The 20,936-nt window shown below is 37.8% G+C and overlaps 1 protein-coding gene across 1 annotated transcript; it reads right to left on the minus strand.

Annotated features, from left to right (window-relative positions):
• Positions 1–7,120: 7,120 nt before the first annotated feature.
• GMFB (glia maturation factor, beta) lies at positions 7,121–20,406 on the minus strand. Its single transcript, XM_008570122.1, has 7 exons — positions 20,267–20,406; positions 16,156–16,252; positions 14,656–14,705; positions 13,912–13,961; positions 13,352–13,434; positions 12,466–12,539; positions 7,121–10,876 (listed from the first exon to the last, which is right to left on the minus strand). Exons 1-7 carry the CDS (start codon positions 20,267–20,269, stop codon positions 10,805–10,807), a joined length of 429 nt encoding a protein of 142 aa, XP_008568344.1. The 5' UTR covers positions 20,270–20,406; the 3' UTR covers positions 7,121–10,804.
• Between the last annotated feature and the right edge of the window lie 530 nt (positions 20,407–20,936).

Consider the following 20,936-nt stretch of genomic DNA (forward strand, 5'->3'; position numbering starts at 1 on the left):
GTGTATTTGTATACATATTGATATTTTCCTTTAAACCTGTTTACTGCTTTAGAGAAGAAATCCCCAAACATAATTTCACTTTGTTTCAATGACTTAGTTTCAGTGACTTAGTCTCAATGGTAGCTCTTCATGTAGTTTGTAGACATGAGCTTTTAAATTTTGTATGTTCTGTTCTATTGTGGAGAAAATAGGATAATTTTAGTCAGGCTCCCTCAACATTTCCTGTAAACAAGTTGTGTGTGGGTGGAGTTAGGGCACATGTGCACAAATGTATCTTTTTAGTTAATTGCTATTGTGTGTTCTTGAGTTTGTGAAGCTGAGCTGGTGGCAGAGCTCACATCTAAAAATAGTGCATGGGGCCGGCCTGGTGGCGCACTGGATAAGTGCGCCGCTTGGGAAGCACGGCGGCGCTCCCACCCGAGGGATCGGATCCCCCATACAGACCAGTTCCCCCCCACTGGCTGAGCGAGGCGCGGGGGCAACACCGAGGGTTGCGATCCCGTTGCCGGTCCCGGTCCGGTACGGGCGCAACACTGAGGGTTGCGATCCGTTGCCGGACACGAAAAAAGACAAAAAGGAAAAAAAAATAGCCTTAAATCTTTGGGCCAGCCCGGTGGCGCACTGCTGTAGTGCGCCGCTTGGGAAGCGCGGCAGCGCTCCCGCCGAGGGTTTGGATCCCACATACAGACCGGCCGCTCACTGGCTGAGCGAGGGGCGGGAGCAACACCGAGGGTTGCGATCCCGTGGCCGGTCCCGGTCCGGTACGGGCGCAACACTGAGGGTCGCGATCCGTTGCCGGTCATGAAAAAAGACAAAAAAGGAAAAAAAAAAAAAAAAAAAGAAAATGGAAATTACCAAGCCCCACACTAGAACTACTGATTTAGAAACTCAGAGGCTAGTGCCAGAAATCTGTGCTCTAACAAGCCTTCCAGGTAATTCTGATGCAAGTTGAAGTTTGAGAACCATTGGCCTAAATATCTGAGATTAAAAAATATATAGAAGAGTTAAAAAAAATTGTCCCAAACTAGGTCTGAGTCAGTCTTTTCTTAGTGCTTTAATTCACAGCCTCCAAGAAATTACATTCTTGATAAAATAACTTAATTTTCTGATACACTATAATGGCAGTAAGAGTTGGTCTTGGAAACTAATTATCAGTCTGCCATGTTGACCATCAGCTGGTTGAGAACCAAGGGTGTTCTAATCAAACTTTCTTCTTTTGTTATTGTTATTGTTTCTAGACTAACAACGTCTGTTTAACCATTCTTTTTTCCTCTAAAGTGTACCAACTTGCAGCAAATCTTGAAACTAGTTTTCTAGGAGCCTTTTCCTTTGCATTCAAGATTAAAAAATTTTTAACCCAGGCTCATAAAAAATCTTCATCCCCATATACAACCACCACAATAACACTTGACCCACAAAAGAGAGGCAGAGCCACTAAATACACAAAAAGCTCATCATCACTAGTCATTAGAGAAATACAAATCAAAACTGTTATCAAAACCCCTAAGGTCCATTTGCTCACCCCTCAATAGCCAAAAATTGAGGGACAAGTGTTGGTGTAAGGAAAGGGAGCCTTTAATCAGGAAGCTGGCAGCCTGGGGAAATGGACTTATGTCACAAAGACCATCTCCTCTTTTCTCAGACTTGCCGAAGAGTTCTATAGGGACAGGTGGTAGGGGGCTGATTCATGGTGACCTAAGCAGGGATGTGCAGGCATAATCATAAAATTGCAGATAAACATCAAAGAACTTCTTGGGTGGGAGCTGATTCATGGTGACCGTCCTCCATGAAGTCAAGTCACAGATTCAGTTCCTGTTAACCTCAAAAAGATCTAGTTAGTAAGCTAGTAAAGAATGGCCACCTGGGTTAATAATTTCTTCTATAATTATTCTGTGTACAGTGTGAGCAAAAGTCAGTATGTTCTAGCAATCATGTGAATAAGAATCACTGTATTCTAATGTCCAGCTGCAAGCTACGTAGTTTGAGTTAAAAGAGTGAGAAAAAAAACTTTTTCATTTAGAAGTTTAACAAATGGAGTCACTTCTGTCCAGCCTGTTACAAAACCACACTGAAACACCAATTCACACTCATTAGGATGGCTATCATCAAAAAAATGGAAAATAACAAGTGTTGAGGATGTGGAGAAATTGGAACCCATGTGCATTGCTGGGGGAATATAAAATGGTGCCACTGCTGTGAAAAACAGAATGGTGGCTCCTCAAAAAATTAACCATAGACTTACCACATGATCCAGTCATTCCACTTTTGGGTATACTTCAAAAATTTCATAGAAGGATTCATTTTATCTTCTAATTAAATTCTTCCATGAACTTTTTGAAGTGCCCTCATACATACATTTCAATTCCAAAGAATTGAAAACAGGGACTCAAACAGATATTTGTAAACCAGTATCACCATTACTCACAACAGCCAAAAGCTGGAAACAACTTAAATGTTCATCGATGAATGAACCCATAAACAAAATGTGGCATATACACACAATGGAATATTATTTTGCCTTAGGAAGGAAATCCTGGCAATAGCTATACCATGGGTGAACCTTAAAAACATTATGCTAAGTGAAGTAAGCCAGGCACAAAAAGACAAATATTGTATGACTCCACATATATGAGTTACCTAGAATAAACATGAGACAGAATACAAGGACAGTGGTTGTCAGGTGCTGGGGGAGGGGAAAATAGGGAATTAGTGTTAAATGGGAAGAATTTCAATTTGGGAAGATGAAATTCAGATGATGGTGGCACAACATTATGAATGTACTTAATACCGTTGAATCGTACACTTAAAATGGTTAAAATGATAAATAAATGTTGTTGTGTATTTTACCCCAATCTTTAAAAGTAAAGCCATAACAAAAACCTTTAAAAATAGAACGAGAAAGAGGCACATGACAGAACCAAATCTTAGTAACAGAAAAGGCACTTTTAACAACCAAGTGACTTGAATATTATGGAAATATTATACCATCTAGGAATCTTTCTAACAAGAGGAAAAAAGAGATTTGACAGGAAACAGAAATAGCAGTTTTTGAAAAACAACTAAAAAATTGTTATACTTTTGCAACTGAGAGTCCCCAATCAACCCACTTACAGAAATTAGAAAAAATATCAAATGGAGATCAGTGCTATGTAGAAAATTAAAACAGATGTGACATGAGGGTGAATGTGTTGCTCCCTTAGGATAGATGATCTGAGAAGCTCACACAACTCTCCCAGGTTGGAGTTGTCTGCCCGCGACTCTCCTAAACTGGCATCATACTCCAGTGTGAGTATGGGATCTACAGTTCTCCTCACCCACTACACCTGAGCCATGCTGTTCTCACTAGCTGTTGCTTCTTCCGGGGAAGAGTGCCCAGTCTCCCCCCAATATTCCTGTGGTTGGCTCCTTCCTTCTGAACCTTAAAGGCTGCTTCTCATAGGGAGCTCAATAAGAGACCCTGCCCAAGATGCCAGCCTGGAGAAGAGAGGCAACTGCTAGAAGCCAAGAGCTGGGAGAGGCAGTTGTAAAGCCACTAGCCATAAGTGGCATGACTCAAGGCAAGGGACCTGGAGCCAAATTCTCCAGTAGGGGAATCAGCAAGGAGCCCACAAAAGCACCTGTATTAGTCCATTTCTGTTGCTTATTACAAAATATCTGAAATTGGGTGATTTGTAAAGAAAACAAAATTATTGCCTACAGTTTCAGAGACTGAGAAGTCCAAAGTGTAGGGAACATATCTGGTGAGGATCTTGGTGGTGGCGATAGTAACCCAGGGGTGTCACAGGGCAGAACATGGTGGAGCAGAGAGCAGAGAGTTCCTCCTGCACTCTCCTTTTCAAGCCTGCAGAACCATGCCCCTTACTACCATTATTAATCTATTCACTACTGCACAGTCCTATAATCTAATCACCTTTTCAAGGCTCCACCTTTCAATTACCATAATAGGATTTCCCACCCTCAACAGTTACAGTAAGGATTTAAGCTTCAGTGAGGTTGGGGGGCATCCAATCTACAACAGCACGCCGTGGGGGAAAAAGAGTTGGTATTTAACATCGGCCACACACAGAGGGTGCCAACTCCAGATGACATCTGTACCAAGCTAATATGTCTTTTTCTGCTCCTTCATGTTGCCCCTCCTCCTCCAATTCCAGAAGGACCAGAGACAACTAGTAGCGGGGGAGTGAGGCAGGGCAACAATCAGGAACAGACTACATTCTATTCCCACTGTACGTTTCCCAACATCAAACATACTTAAAGGTGGTGGTACAGAGAAGAGGGAGGGACAGGGAGGCAGATTTAAAGAAAATGAGATATTGAAGTTTTGACATTACACTAAGCTGGGATTTTTATTACCTGAAAAAAACGAGTAGAATTTCATAATACTAAAGAGTGACCAGAAAAGCTATGGGACCAGAGAATCCCTCCAGGGATAGGGAAAGATATAACCAAAACATCAGAATGGATTTCTCTGGCTGGGTGGTAGAATTTTCTTTTTTCTTATTTGTATTTTCTAATTTTTTTCTGTTATTAGTTGTTTAATAAAAGTTGTTTTTTGGTTTGTTGTTTTTATTTTTAAAGAAGGTACTATAGTTCAACAGACAACAGACTTCATGGTTCAAATGGCATTTGAGATGATTTTTGAAGGGCATTGATTTTTGGCAGGCAGCAACAGCATGGGGAGGAAGTGCATCTCTTGGTGGAGGAAGATGAGGCCCAGAGCATGATTGTATAAAAGAAGGTTGTTCAATTAGGCTGAAGTTATTGTAAATGTGGGGAATAGTAGCAGATGAAATCAGAGTAGCATTGTAATTAGGCACTTTTGTATGCAACAGACACGCCCATGTTAACTTAATGGAGGACTTCTGGTAAGGATAGACATGCAGAGGAACCCAGAAAAAAACTGAAAAACCAGGGCTCAGAAAGAGGGGACACTGGATCAAAGGAGGCTCTAGGAGCCTGAGAGGCAGGAGTGCGGCTCAGTTTGGGGCTCCGTCTTTAGCATGATTCAGCTACACTGTGCATGCCTGCTTTATTATATACTGCCCCAGCTGGCATCTTCTTTCCCTCTGCCCTGTAGGTTGCATGTGGCCTTTTCTCCATTTAATGCATCCTTTCAAATTCAGATCCCACTGCTAACTGCCTCATTCTAGAGAATGAGATCATTTTCCCAATGGCAGGAATTGAACTAAAAACTACTTTAGTTCATGGGAAAATGACTTGGCCTGGCTCACCATTTGGTACCAATCAGGCAACATAATAGAGGCTGGCTGTTCTTGGGTTCAACCAGCTAGGTCTGGAAGCAGTAGGGTCCTGTGTGTGTTGAGGGTGGTGAGGGGGCTGAAAACAGGAAGGTAAGGGCAATGCCTGGGGCATTTCCACCTAAGGGCTGTAGACATATTTGGGCTTGGCTGTTGCTATAATCTGAGTGTCCCCTAAAACTCATGTGTTGAAAACATAATCCTCAATGCAAGTGTTGGCATGTGGGTATTATGGGCAACATCCTCATGAATGGACCAATTCCACCATAAAAGGGCTTACGAGAGTGCATTCGCCCCTTTCCATTTTTCACCATGAGAGGATGCAGCAAACCGGCCCATACCAGATGCCAGTGACTTGATCTTAGACTTCCTAGCCTCCAGAACTGTGAGAAATAAATTTGCATTTTATAAATTATCCAGTCTCAGGTATTGTTATAACAGCACAAAACAGACCAAGGTATCTATCTAATACAGGGAAGAAATTGGCCAAAATATGGAGAGCCTTAAATTCCAAAATAAGAGAATCTGTACCTGTGTAATAGTGACTTTATAGGACACACACACACACACACACACACACACACACCCCACCCCACCCTCCGCGTGCAGAGTGGCTTTTAGATACAACCTATGCTTTTGGCTTTTTCTTTCCTATAATTGAAGAGAGGGCAACTTCAGCAGGGAGCTTTCACATAGCCTTGGGGCAGATCTCAAGTAGAAGATAAGAGAGTTGTCTGTGAGAAAAGTCCCTGATGCTCAGCAATAAGATCTTTAGTTTGGCTCCCTGACACAGCTAAAAATATACCATACAAGGATGTAATATCCATTCAGCATGTTCCTTCATGCAAATGAGAGTGGGCCCATGCCGTGAGCTTAAGGGCTTACAATGCTTTTTTTGTTGCTGAAGTGAAAAGGACAAAATGACAATAAAGATATTTTTTAGTGAAGGTGAAAAAATTTAGGAGCTGGCAGTTTGAGAAGCAAAGTGGCCAAGTTTTATTTTTATTTATTTTTTGGTGGCTGGCTGGCATAGGGATCGAACCCTGGACCTTGGTGTTATCAGCACTGTGCTAATCAGCCAGCAAATTTTAGAAATATGGAAGATAAAAATGTTTCTATGCTCTGTCCAATTTTCTTTGCGAGATTCTTAGACAGTAAGGTATAAACCACTCCTTTCACAACCATAACAAATTGTGACTGTTACTACATATTCAATCACAAGAAGAATATGGTAAACACTAAAAACTATGTAAATACTAGTGATTTGTATTCGTTCAATAGACACTTATCATTTAGTACAGTCTGTAACAAAGGCAGGATGGGTCTTCAATGGATGTTTAATAAGTAGTGACAAACTATATTCAATAAACTAACCACAGCCCTCCTAACTTCTAATCTCCTGTTGAAAGCAAGGGTTCATCATTTTAAATAACTCCCTCTGCCCCTACTATTGTTCATCAAATCATTTCAGCAGCAGACAATGTTTTAGAAATTTTTAAAATCTCGTTTAAGTAGTGACAAACTATATTCAATAAACTAACCACAGCCCTCCTAACTTCTAATCTCCTGTTAAAAGCAAGGGTTCATCATTTTAAATAACTCCCTCTGCCCCTTCTATTGTTCATCAAATCATTTCAGCAGCAGACAATGTTTTAGAAATTTTTAAAATCTCGTTATTTTTAAAATCTCGTTTTATTCTCCCTATACCAAGTTGCCAAGTGATGCTTGTCTATTTTGCCTCTCAGTTTTTCCAGATTAAGTAAACTACTGAACAAGTCAGTGGCTCACACAAACTGAACCAGACAGGTATCATCAGTAACTTCAAAGTGGGAAAGAGGTGGGTAAAAATGAAAAACTAGAAGTCCTTTCATGTTAACATTTTATTTAAACCAGTACAAGCACCATGCTTAACAGAAGACTGTCCAAAATAAACATGCAATATGAACTAGCAGAGACTGAAACCACAGCTTAAGAAGTGGTGCCAGTTGGTTTTGTTAAACAATGACAGAGAACTGTTAAAACTCTTAAGACTAAACCATTAATGTTTCAAGCCTCCTGAATGAGATTATATTGGACCATTTAAATCAGAGGAAACTGCCCTCGCATGTTATCTCAAACAATATTCAAGTAATTACATGTGTATAAATTATATTCCAAAAAGCAAGAAAATTGCAGTTTATCACAAGCTTAATGCAGTTGTTTTAAACGTTACAGGAATATGATCACTGACTTGAAATGTCAAATGGCATAATAAGAAACAAATTTCTCAAAAAATAATCAATGTGGAACCATTGGTTTTAAGTGGCCTAGAAGATTATTTACATTCTTCCAGAAATACAAAATAGGATTTGTCCAGAAATGTTTGAAACACTTCTTCACATAAGTTGTAAAGGCTCAAACTCTATAGATTCCAGTATTATCAGTCTATTGAACAAACAGAGAAAGCAACCATACTATGAATACTTGAAATGACAGAATACAAGTTACTCTCTACTTCCACCAAATATCAGCATTTAAACTTTATGAAAATATCTATTCATCACTAGTCCACATATGGATTAATGACATTGCTCGGGTTTTAAAAGCAGTCCAAACGTTTTTTTTTTTTAAGTACACCTTCCTTAATATCTGAATGGGTGGGGAAAAACAGCCAAAAATTAATTTGGCAATAAACTCCCCTAACTGGAAACTTTTAGTTAAAGTGTCAGACCAGGATACAGTTTATAGCTACATTTGACTCCTGAAAATAGGAGATAAAAAGGGAGGGAAAAGTGCTGACAGAACTTTTGCCACACGGATTATTTAGTAATGACAATAAAAAATTTAGCAACACCCTCTTAAACAAAAATGTTTAACTGCACTAGGCATTGAGTAAACTGTTTAGAAACAGACAATTTGAACACTTATTTAAGAAGTCAATTAAATAAAAATTCAGTCAACCAACTTTTTTCCTAATATAATTGCTTCAATACCAGAACAAGTATTACTAGTCAAAAGTCAGACATTTTGGAATTTCAGCATAGTAACCTGAGAAGTTTTCTTCAAATGTAATTTTTGTTGTCACAAAAAGCATACTGAATACATACCGTGACTACTAGTTGGTTCTACTGGACATCAGATGCTATGCAGAACTTATGCAAAGCCAACAAATTCAAAACTAACACTGACTTAGAAGACCATGAAGGAGGGTCCCAGGAAAAGAGTTGCTGCCAAAAAGGAAAGATTAAGATTTAAGGCTGAATGAGAATGGGTATACCAAAAAGATAATGGAATGTAAAAACTGTTATTATGAAATGTGGAGTCACTATTTGAGGAAAGAAAGAAAAAGACTAAAAAGAAAATATACTTGAAAAGAAGAATCCAAAATTTAGTTAGATGAATGAGAAATTTATATAAATGTTTGAGAACACTTTAGAGCACAGGATATATAAATCTCCCTATAGGACAGACGAAATAAAACATATTCTTCTGATCCCCTAACCTCAATGTGTTGTCTTGCAAAACACGTTATTAATATAAGGAGTAAGACAAGCTCAAAAAAGCATGGTTTATCACAGCTGTTTGCTAAGAACAGGGGAACTAAGAGTTCTGCATATGGCAGGTCAATATTATCTAACATTATGGAAAACTTCCAAATCAAAAAAAAAAAAAATCTTAAAATCATGCAAGACAAAATAAGTAAACTCATTAAAAAATACATGCTTGCAGCTCTAGTTAATTTCTCTTATTGCTGCAAACCAGGTGAAACAAAATCTCATTTCCTTCATTCAAAAACATTAAAAACATCTCCACTCTCACTTGGATTATATTTGCATTTCTGGAGAATTAAAGCAAGTTATTCTCCAATATCAAAATACCTATTTAAAGAATTCTTAAACTTCCTGGGTGAAGTTTTCTCTCTCTGGAAACTGGAATAAAGAATCCTTTCCAGTCATTAACAAAAACAAATACACACTCTAGCACTTCCTCATCACCAACTAACTTCCTATTGCTTCCTGACTTCTAGAATAGTGAAGCCAAACAGTGTCAGGAACAGATGATGCCCTATTCAATACTGTGAAAATTCCATCTATCTTTACCTCTTTATTAAAGTCGGTACAGAAACCTCAAAAATAAAATGCAAAGAACATTCAAATGGAAAATATGTCAACATTTAAAAAAATGCCTTTGCTAATTTTGAAATGACTAAGATATTTTTAATATAAGAATTCACTCACAAAATTTAGTTAGTCTCTAAAGTCACTAGAACTTATATCAAATCAGTGTTGTTAAACAGTTACTTATATGTTTGTTTTTGAAGTACACTATACAACAGAATCCTCGCTTTAAGCCAAGGACGCCATCATCTAATAAGACTGGTTTTGTTAACTCTGCAGGTGTCCAGTTTAAAATATCTTCTGACATTTAGGATATAAGATGTGATTTCCATTAATGTGTTAATGTTACTAATTACAGACAAAGTTTTAAGATATATAATTTTTTCCTATGGCACAAAACTAATCACAAATATACCCAAAATTCTAACTCTCAACTGCCATATATTCACCAATGCAAGCAGATAGCTGGAATTTTAAAAATATGAAGTTGATTTATTATAAATTTGAGATACACACATTAGAAAATTGTTTTACTTGGACCCTTTAAAAAAGTATTAATTTCACCAAATCTGTAATACTGGCAGTGTAAGTCTTAGACTAACTTTAAAGCTAACAAATCAAAGGCACAGTATTAACACATTTAAAGTAATTAGTGTTCACAGGACATTAGGAGGTGCTTTATAAATAAAAGTGTTATTAACCTAGATTCAAAACTATCTAGATTCAAAAATTATCTAGAAATGACATAATTAGGAATGAAGCCCTTGATTACTATAACCTACCAATTTCTAAAACTAAGATGCTATTTTCCACAAGAAGAAAACCTAAGTCATAATTCTGTCATAAAAATCTAATTCCCAGACATTAAGAATGAGTGATTGATGAACACAGTTTCTAGGGCTGATTAAAAAGATACGGGAAACCAAAGGAGGCATGGAATTCATGAAAAATTTACTTGTAATACAGATTATACTACCATAAATTATTATTCATGGTTGAGAATTGGGTCACTCAAGTCTCTAACCCAAAATAACTTTAATGGTTTGACAAGTGATAATATGCTATTTTCATATATAAACTGCTAATATCCAGTATTTGTCAAAAAGAGGCAACTGTTGTCTATCACAATCTAATATCCACTTTCCAATGGTGTCAGTAAATAGTAACAAATTCTAAACTATAAGTTATAGAAATTAGTCACAAGAGTGCAAAAAGTCCCTGGAGAAAGTCCACCTAACAATTACAAATATAAGGAAACACTTTTACAAAGTTTCATTACTATGAAGATGATTTCCTCTTCGTTCAAACTTTGCACAAATGAAGAATTTTTCTTTACTGCAGGAAACAAGCTGAATGTAACGGTGCATTTTTAGGCATAAATAAGTATTTATGTCTGGTTCCAGTATGGTCAGGTTAATCATAAATACTTTAGAAACACAGAAGTTCACATTAGTGGAAAAATCCAAGTTTCTCACGTAACCATTCTTCAGTTAGGTCTTCAGTATTTCTTATTTCGAATACCTTAAGAAAAAAAAAACTTAGGTCATACTCTGACACTCTCAAAAAAAAAAAAAGCAAACACATTATGTATTTGAGGATTACATACCTAATTCTGCTTCCTTTCATAATGGTCATGACTTGTGTAAATTAGATACACCTTATATTTTACTTCTTTTACATGGTAAGTACTCAAGTTACCAAAGTATTAGCAATCAAGACAGCATAAAACTCCTTTAAAAGCACAAGTCTAGAAATAGTCTAAAAGAAGTTCTGTAAATCATGCCCACTAGAAGAGACATCACAAGTATACACAACTAAAATCAATCTAGTTAGGAACTGGAGGAACACACGTTGGCCTTTCATAGTTGAGTGTGAAATGGAAATACCAGCTTTAGATTGTTTTGATAAAGATGGAATAGAGGTCTACAGCCACAAATCTCCCGCAAGGATTTGAATTAACACAAGCCCAGAAAATATAATGGCTATAGAGAGACAATATATTACAGTAGAAAGAATGGGATTTGGGGCCAGATTACATTTGAATCCTAGCTCTGTCACTCACCACTTTGAAACTCTGGGCAAGTCATTCATCCTCTGAACTTGTTTTCCTATGTATTGAATGGAAATACCACCATCAACCTCACGGGGTTGTTGTAAGGATTCAATGAGATTATTTACAAAAGTAGGTTGTAAACTGTAATGTCTCAACTCCAGCACTTTAGGGCATGCCCAGGATTAGGATAGCCCTGAGGCTGTTAACAGAGCTCTTCTTACCCACCCAATCCCTTAGAGCAACTCCATGGTGTTCCTATGTACAAAGGAAAAAAAAGTTGTGTCTACAAATTGGTGGTACTGACAATCATCTTGGCTAAAGGGAAAAAGCAGAGGGCACTTAAAGACATTCCTTGAGTTGATGATTAAGCACCCAAAGGAAAAACATTGATGCTGTCCTTAAAATCTGAAAGAAAATATTGTTTAATAGTTTTAGTGATATAATATCCTATTTCAAAACCTTAAATGTATATATCTTTTCAACTCAAACTAGTATGTGGAAGTTAAATAAAGTAAATAAAGGTAAACTTCTCTTACCTTTAATCTTCAATAATACCATAAAACAATTGAGGACATGTTAAATCTTAAAGCAAGTGGGTCACATAAAACAGAATATTCTAGCTTTATTAATATTCTTAACAATTTAATTTTAGATCTAGAAACAGTACAGTTAACTGCATAATACAGAATCACAGCACAGAACGTGGTTCATTTCAGACTATGGTAAAGGGCTCAGAGAAGCGTCAATGCTGATCTTTACCTATTAGAAATTACACTACAGAAGATAAAGAACTCTTAAAAAATTTAAGAGTTACAGTGGCTTTCTAAATCTGCCTACATCTTGCATGTGATTTCTTCTAATCAGCTTATTCAAAAAACACTTCAGTTCAAAGATGTCTACCATACTATGTCCAACTAATAAAAACCTTTGGCTAATTTACCACTCTGGTCTAAATAATCTGCACCTGCCAAAAAATACTTCTTCGGACTATTTTAACTATTGTTCTATACTCTAAGGGAAAATACTGTCTCAACAAGCAAGTCAATATAAATACCACCTTGGTTAGTTCAGCTGTTTGGACTAGCTTATTCTTACTCCCAGCATACATCATCTGTTGTTCAGGCTTACATCCTGCAAGACAGAGATTAGCATAGAAATGAGATGTAGATTTTTAAAAACTGGTGGGTTTTTATTATTTTTATTTTTAAAAATGACACACTTAGGATTTTCTTTGCTATTGAGTTTACAAAAACTTTCATCTAAATGTATATGGGCTATATTTTGAGTCTTATATTGCATACTGCCTACACAAAGAGACAGAGCTAAATTATAAACAAGTCTAGAGGTCAGCAAAAATAAATGATTCTTCTGACTTTTAGAGCCTTGCAAACACTAAAAACTTTTCAGCACTATCTTAATTTAGACACTAAATATCAACATCAATTTTATAAATGCCTAAAATATATAAAATTCTGGAATGGTGGTGGGCTAGTGGGACAGGTCTAAAATAGGGTCTGAAAAAAAGTTACAGTCTGCTTACACAGTAAGTTAGAAATATTTTAAGTGTTAAGTAAACGATACAAATAATAAAGTTCAGAGAAAGGTTTAGTAAGTACCATGTTTATTGTGGGCTTGAATGGTGATAGTAGTGGGAGTGGATTCCCTAAAAACCAACAACCCATTTCAATATCCAATGTAAGCTATAATTTGACCCAACAATCACACTTCCAGGAATTTATCCTAAGAAAACAAACAAGTTCTAAGAGACGACACTTTATGGTAACTTCTTTCTAGGATGCATGCAGGTATGTGCAAGCACACCCTACTTCAATGTAGGTTATTCAACTCTTTTTATCTTTAAAAACAGCATAAAATTTGTCTAGTATAAAAATGGTTTAATTAGATCACAGACAAATGTGCATTATTTAAAGAAATTCACTTACCAACGGGACTGGAGAAAATAAAGCACAGAGGATATGAAACTCTTCCATCATCATGTTGATATTTATAACTATACACAATGAAAGTTTTTCTCAAGTTAAAGAAACTAAAGTTACAGCCCTGAAACAGGTTCTTACCACCACCTGGGAAGCTACTAAGTGGCAAATAACTATCCTATTCATTTAGGCCACACCTTCATTACTCAGTATCTTTCCAAAAAATTATAAATAAACCCCAGAGATAAGTTATAAAATAACATAATCTCTCAAAAAGAAATTTATTAAAGTATGGATTTCTTTCTTCATTTTATTGTGCACATATTATAATAAAGGGAATTGTTTAAAAAAGAAAATAATTCAACCCACTAACACATTAACTTTTCTTTTTTCTTAGTCCAATATACGCATACATATCTTAATTTGGTTGTGATCATGATGTGGAAGGACATCTTGTAAAATACATCTTTTAAAACAAACATGTCTTTTTTTAACAAATGAGTTCACAAGTCAACTTCTAACCACTACAGAAAACAAATCTTTTTAAAGCACTAAGAAAAGGATATCGAGGTTGTCGTTCAGGTAGTTCATCTTTAAGTTCATCTGGTGAAATGCCCTGTCACCATAGAGAAAAGCAACTTTTAAACATTTTCTTACCTATAAGTCCTTAGGAGATATATACCAAAGACCTGCTCTACTAATAGTTATGAATGCATTACCATGTCACAAAATAAAATTTTAGTTTACCAAATTGTACATAATCTTAGGTTAATAAACTGTCAATCTAATCAAAGCCCCCTTCTCAGTTTAGCTCCGTTTATTAAACATATGAGGCTGACAGGCACAGTATTCTATGCTTATGTTCCACTGTCAGGAAATACTGAGTGACATAAGCCAACACCTCAGAGGAAACAATATCCAATTTCAGGGAAAAAAAGTTAATTTATTTTCACCCTAAATTAATTGGTTAATTTGACAAACTAAATACTTAAGTTGCAAGGCTTTAATTTTTAATTACTAGCCAGACAATTTCAAAGCAAGTTATAAAGTTGACTCACTTTTTACTGGGCAGATAGCCTAACTTTTACCACTTATTACACTGGATTTTCATTAATGCTTTAAAGAAGATAGTTAAGTTAGTAAGACAATGTACTACAAAATAATTAGCACATCCTTTTCATGCATAATGAGCATGTATTTAAAGAAGTCTCAGAACTCATTTGAGAAGTACGTATATGTAACTAATATAGCATCTTTTGAGCAATAATAATTGCTTAACTATAAAATTGTATTTAGCTCAATGAACAAACCTCAAGCTCCTCATCCAGTACCACCAGGCGTTTATCCTTGTCAATTTTCACTAAAATAAAAATATAATATGAGTAAACTGTGATTCCAATATGATCTTGATCTACCCAACCCACACAGTCTCAGCCTTTTTCAGGGCATCTAAAATTAAAACATCAAGTAACATAAGCATAAAGTTCATTCGCAGTTTTAGGTTGTGGTCTATTAGGTAGCTTTGCTTTTCAAGCAGTCAGCTTTTAAAAGCTTTTGCCCACAATTTCCAGCACCTAGTTTGTTTATTAAGAACTTTGTCAACTCTGTGTATTTACTGTGTATATGAAGAACTTTATGACTCAAATGCAACTTCCTAGATAATAAGAAAATGTCTGAAAGGGTGACTGTGATTGAGATTGGTCTATGTGCAACATGGTTAGAATCTACAAGGGAAAACCAGGGGTCAGGATAGAGAATGCTTGAGATCCTCAGCTTCTCTGAAGTCAGGATTTTATGGTGTAGAATCATTATTCTGAGAAAGTGAATTACCAAATAGCAGTGATATCTATATTCAAATATATCTAACATAATCCAAAGCCAAATCAAAATAAGTTTAGATAACCTATGCCTCTATTCTTTTTCAGTTGTCAGAAAAGTTCACCACAATTGGTTTTGTACTAATTTCATAGTAAATCCTCGGAGAGAAAGTATGATCTCAAATAACTTCTTCACCTTTTGCAGTAAAATGGCACTGACACAATTTTCACCTTTAAGAACTATATGCCCATACTGTAGTATTTATTTGTAACAGAACCAGAATTCATGTTAAGTTGTCATCACTGATTGATTAATTTATGTCTGCCAGATGCATCTCTGTGATAATTTATGTCTGCCAGCACAGTCTACAGAGTTTTACATTTTCACTCCCTCATCCTTCCTTCATCTTTCTCAATCGCTACCCACATGTGAGTATTAAATATTACCTATGAATACAAGGAAAATCTGCATAACATCAGATACCATTCACAGTGGGAGGGGCAATATGCAAATCATTCTTTCCATTTTCAGAAGACAGTGACATTAAAAAAGTACTCTCCATGAAACTAAAGTTCAGCTCTAGAATTAGAATAAGCCCCAAAGTCAACTCAAGCACAATGCTAAACTTTACCATTTTAGGTGTAGGTAGGCAAAGGTTTCTATTTGGGGATGAATGGCCAGGCTATTTTTAGTCCCCTGAGAAGGATGGAATTGGATGGGTCACTGTGAATGGGAATCCTCATCCCCCAAGTGACCAAGAAGACCATCTTCTCCAGAGATGTGTAGGCAGAAAAGGACTTCACTCTACCTCTTCACTCCATCTCTGTTCTGAGACCTTAAAATTTGCTGTTACTTATTATTTAAAGTGACCTAAAGGTGGAGAATTAAACAGGAGGCAACATTACTTTCTAAAGGTTCAGTTTATTCAATGTAGCTATGAGATAAAAACGAAGTAAGACCATGTAACTTTGAGGCAATCACTTTTAGCTTACTTATAATGGCAGCATTGTTTGTTTCTTTGCGAAAACGAAACTTTCTCAGCTTTTCCACTAAATCTTCAGCAACATCACAAACCACCAAAGACTCACTCTATAAAAGAAAAAAATCACAAATAAAATGCCATGACTTCAACATACATACATATTAAAGTTATAAAACCCAATACCTTTAAAAAGGTATACTGACATCTACAAATGTCAATTATGTGAAAGCATTAAAGTGAAACATATGAACACTTAAATGGACTTTTAAATCTACCAATCTTTGGATCTACATTGTATACTCATACACATTTGTTCATCTTATATGTAAGGTATACTTTCTCTTTGGCTAATAAATGTCTCAAAAAGCAGACACATAATAAAGTGCACTTTCATCAGAATTGGAGAGGAAGGGAAGAATATGAGAAAAGTCAAGAATCACTGTCTGCTGTTAGAAAGTAAGGCAGGCATAATAATTTTATATTGTGCAGGAAGAACAGGAAAATCATCTTATTGTACTTAGAATAAATAGGACATTGGTTCACTTTTGGGTCTCATAATTATGGGGAAAATACAACACAAATAACAAAAGTATAAAAAATAAACCATAAGAGGAAAGACCAATAACATTTTATATCTTGATTACATGAGTGTGGAGATATAAAAGGAGCTCTGAAGAATGAATGAAAGCAAAAACAGATGAAACAAATACAGAAGCTAAAAGAATCTACTGGGAATTATGAAGAAATATTAGAGAATCGTCCCCAGAAATTTGGTGAGGAAATGATCGAAAGCACTCTTCTTTTAGTGGTGCGACGTATTGCTGCAAACAAGAGCATGAAAATCTTTTTTTTAATATGTAAAACTTAGAACACATACAAAAGTAGAGAATAGTACAGTGAAACCCTATATACACCCATCACTCAGCTTCAACCATTATCAACACATAGTCAGTCTTACTTCATCCAACACCCTCAACACTGTCCCCACGAACTGTTTCACAGCAAAGGCCAGAAATCATCTCATCTGTAAACATTTCAATATGTATCACTTCTCCCCTCCTCTTTCAAGAAAATTATAACATTTCTGAGACCAATGCTAAATACATCTCTCTCATTATAACCCCAAAAGATAAAGACTTCTGATTTTAAGTTAAACTAAAAATGTAATAAAAGCCTGCTTTTTAGATCCCTTGGTGGGAAATGATAGCATATGTTAAAGCAGAAAATGGCTACCAATTTTAAATTGTCCTTTAAATTCAGAATACTGGTAATACATAAAGTGTGACATAACATAGGTTATGCTATTTACAATCAGAAGGTACATCCTACCAACAGATACTACCCAATAAATAACACTCCTGTAGGGGGTATGTACTTCTTTCAGTTTTCTTTAGAGAGATGCTAAGTCATATGGAGCTTTCTGAAGCTAAGACTCAATCCTAGCTCATTTTTTTCTATCTTTCAAGAAAGATAATGAAGTCAGAAAAGTAGAATTTCCATTTTCTCTTCAACCAAACATAGAACCTATTAGCAAAACTAATATGTTTAGGCTGACCAATTTATCATGAAAGTCTTATCTTCCAGCTCTGATATCTAGAGCTGCTTTTGTAAGCTTGGCATTCTAAGGATCAAGACACCAAGTGATATATATGCTGTGACTTAATTTGTATAGCTTGTTTTTGTGTTTTCACCTCTCCCAACACCTCAGTAAGGCCAAAAATTCCTTCTACAAGAAAAAGGGCTCACCGCATACAGTCAGTAGTAGCATTTAACAACATACAAAGTAAAGTGGAGATTTGAGCTCAAATGTTCACTTATTGGTTTATCCATACGATAAACATTTAATGAGTGCCAGCATCATGCTAACTGCTAGGGATACAATCATAGAGTAAATAAATAAAAGATATGGTCCCTGCCCTGCCCTCAAGGAGTTTATATTCTAATCTAGCACAGAACAAACCTACATCAAAGGACCCCGCAAAAACATGCAAACTTGTATCTGTGATGAGGGCTAGAGAGGAGAAGCACACAATGGATGAGAATTTATGAACTGCATGGTCAATAGGAGGCTTCCTGAAAAAGGCACGTGAAGGACCAAAATTGCCTGTGCAAAGACCTTTTCATTAAAATGAGCATGGCACATCCAAAATAATAAAAGGCCAGTGTGACTCAAGCACAATGAACAGGAACATAGTACAAGAGGAAGTTGGTAGGGGCTGGACAGCATAGGGTCTACTGGGTCATATTAAGTATTTTGGTTTCTATTCTGTGAGCAAAGGGAAGCCACTAGAACGTTTTAAGCAAGGTTGGAAAAGTAAATGTGGTCATATTTGCATTTTGAAAAGATCTCATTTGCTGTCTATGTAGGAAACAGGCAGAGAACCAGGATAAATACAGCAAGACTAGATAACTGGTAAGACTAGTCCAGACAGGAAAGGAAAAGCAGCTTAGAGAGGCTGGTGATGAGGATAAAGAGAAGGAGGTGAACAGTGCTAATAACAGTTAACGTGTTTTAAACACCACGAGAGAAACAGTTATGTCCTTTACATGGATTTCCCTTCATGCTCCAAACAATCCCATCAGATGGGTACTATCATTACACCCATTTTGCAAAAACTAAGACTTAGAGAATTAAGCATCTTCCCCAAAGTTATTCACTTAGTGGAGCTAGGCAGCCTAACCTCTAGCCCCGACTCTTAACCACAACGAAGGAGCTGGTGACAGATTGGATATTAGGGAGGTGGAGTGGGTAAGGGAAAAAAGGGTTACCAGAATGACTCCTAGGCTTCTGGCTTGTATAATAGACTGAATGATGCAACCTTTCACTGAGTTAAGAAACACTGAGAGAAGACCAGGTTTGAGGGGAAAGAGCATGAGTTCTATTTTGGACAAAATGAGGTGCATAGAGGATGTTAATTTAACTAAGTAGTGGAATACATAGATCTGCGCTGGATCTCAGAAGCAAGATCTGAGGTACAAATTCACAAGTCATCTGAATATAGGTGGTAACCGAAGCCATGAGTGTAGGAAAGAAAACACATAATGAAAAATGAAGGACGAGGATGGAGCCTGGGACTCTTACGTGTATTGTCCAGGGAAAGGAGGATAATCTTCATGGGAAACAGATGAACCAACAGAAGTATGAAGAAAACCAGTTCCGTATCCCAGAAGCCAAGGGAGAGGCATGAGGGAAGAGAATGCTTCAAAAAGGAGGGAGTGTCAACACTGGAATGCGGCTTAAAGGTCGGAAAGGATGAAAACTGAAAAGAGCCCACTGGATTTAGTGACCATGAGAAGATCTATTCGATGGAAGTGGGTTGGGAAGTGAGTGGGAGGTCAGAGATAGAGCAGTGTTTTTATTGTTCTTGTTGTTGTTGTTTCTAATGAACTTGAACATATTTAAAAACCGATGGGAAGAATCCAGAAGATCCTTGGTAGGAAATAATTTAACTCTTTATTTTTATGCTTGGGTCCATCCCATACGACAACGGAAGCCATAGCCGCAGACTCAGCAAAACTCAAGCTTTGACAATTACTTTACAGCCAACCACCAAAGTCTTGGGTCAAAAGACTCCAATTGCTGTAACTCGAGGAATGCAAGAATAAGGCGAAAACCTCAGAGAAAGGCAAAGGGAAGGAGACAGAGGCTAAGGAGAGGCCGAGAAAATGCAATAAGAATTCGAGTCCTCTCCGCAAACACCGCCAGGCGAAAGGTGGTCGGGGCCGCTGGTCCCTCAGGCCTGGCCCCGACCCTAGAAGGAAAACCGACGTTTGGGGGAGCCCTCCGCTGGGCCAGACCCCCGCCCCTCTGGCCTCCAGCTCAGAAGCTGGAGCTCTCCACCCAGACCGGCCCGGCAAGGATGATGCCCCCGCCCAGGGCCGCGCCCTAGTCAAAAGCCCCGCTGGGCGGGTCAACCCCGGGCCGGGATGGACGATGCTGCCCTCGGGCGCGGCGGCGGCTGGGAGGCCAAGTCCCTGGCTGTGGGCACCTGCCAGCAGCCAGGGCGGAAGCGGCCGCCGACCCACCCCGGGCGATGCCCGCCGCCACCGGCTCCGGAAAACAGGAAAGCCCGGCTGCCTGGCCCAGCCCTCCAGCCCCCGCCGTCCCCAAGGCAACTCACCATTTTCCTTCCGGCCGTCAGCCACTTGTCGCCTTCTCTCGGCCCCTTTAAGAATGGCACGGCGGCCACAGCCCTTCCTGCCCCGGCGCCCGGCAGAGTCGCCCCCACCTATCAACGCGGCCTCGCGCGCCCGCACGTGACGGCGGACGGCAACAGACGCGGCTCAAAATTAGCCTGAACGCGAGCGCCTGCCTCCTCTTGTGCTTTCTAGGGGAGAATGCTCCGCCTGGCTGCAAGTGCGGAGCAGTCCCGTGGTGCATTCGTAAAACTCACACCGGTTCTTGGTACCTTTTCACTTTCCTCAAGCTCTGAGAGCAATTTCATGGTGACAAGATTAAGTCGATGATTTCAATGGTGAATGTGTGTATTGACCGCAGCCTGTTGACCTTCCAGACTTTGATCTCCCTCAAATATAGGCACAACTCCCTTCGTCCCACCCTTCACCCCCGCCACCTTCTAGGACTTGGTAAATTTCTTTTCTCAATAGTATTTATGTATTGAAGTATGACTGAATGATCATTGATGTTTAAATGGGTACTGTCATGGGCCACTGCCTAATTACACATTATTAAGAAGAATCTGTAGGAGATGCAGACTTAGTGGAACAAGTTCATTTTTTTTTTTCGTTAAATTTTTATTTTGTCAATATACAATGTATATGATTATTATG

This window comes from Galeopterus variegatus, unplaced genomic scaffold (genome assembly GCF_000696425.1).
Source record: "Galeopterus variegatus unplaced genomic scaffold, G_variegatus-3.0.2 Scaffold570, whole genome shotgun sequence".
Classification (NCBI taxonomy): domain Eukaryota; kingdom Metazoa; phylum Chordata; class Mammalia; order Dermoptera; family Cynocephalidae; genus Galeopterus; species Galeopterus variegatus.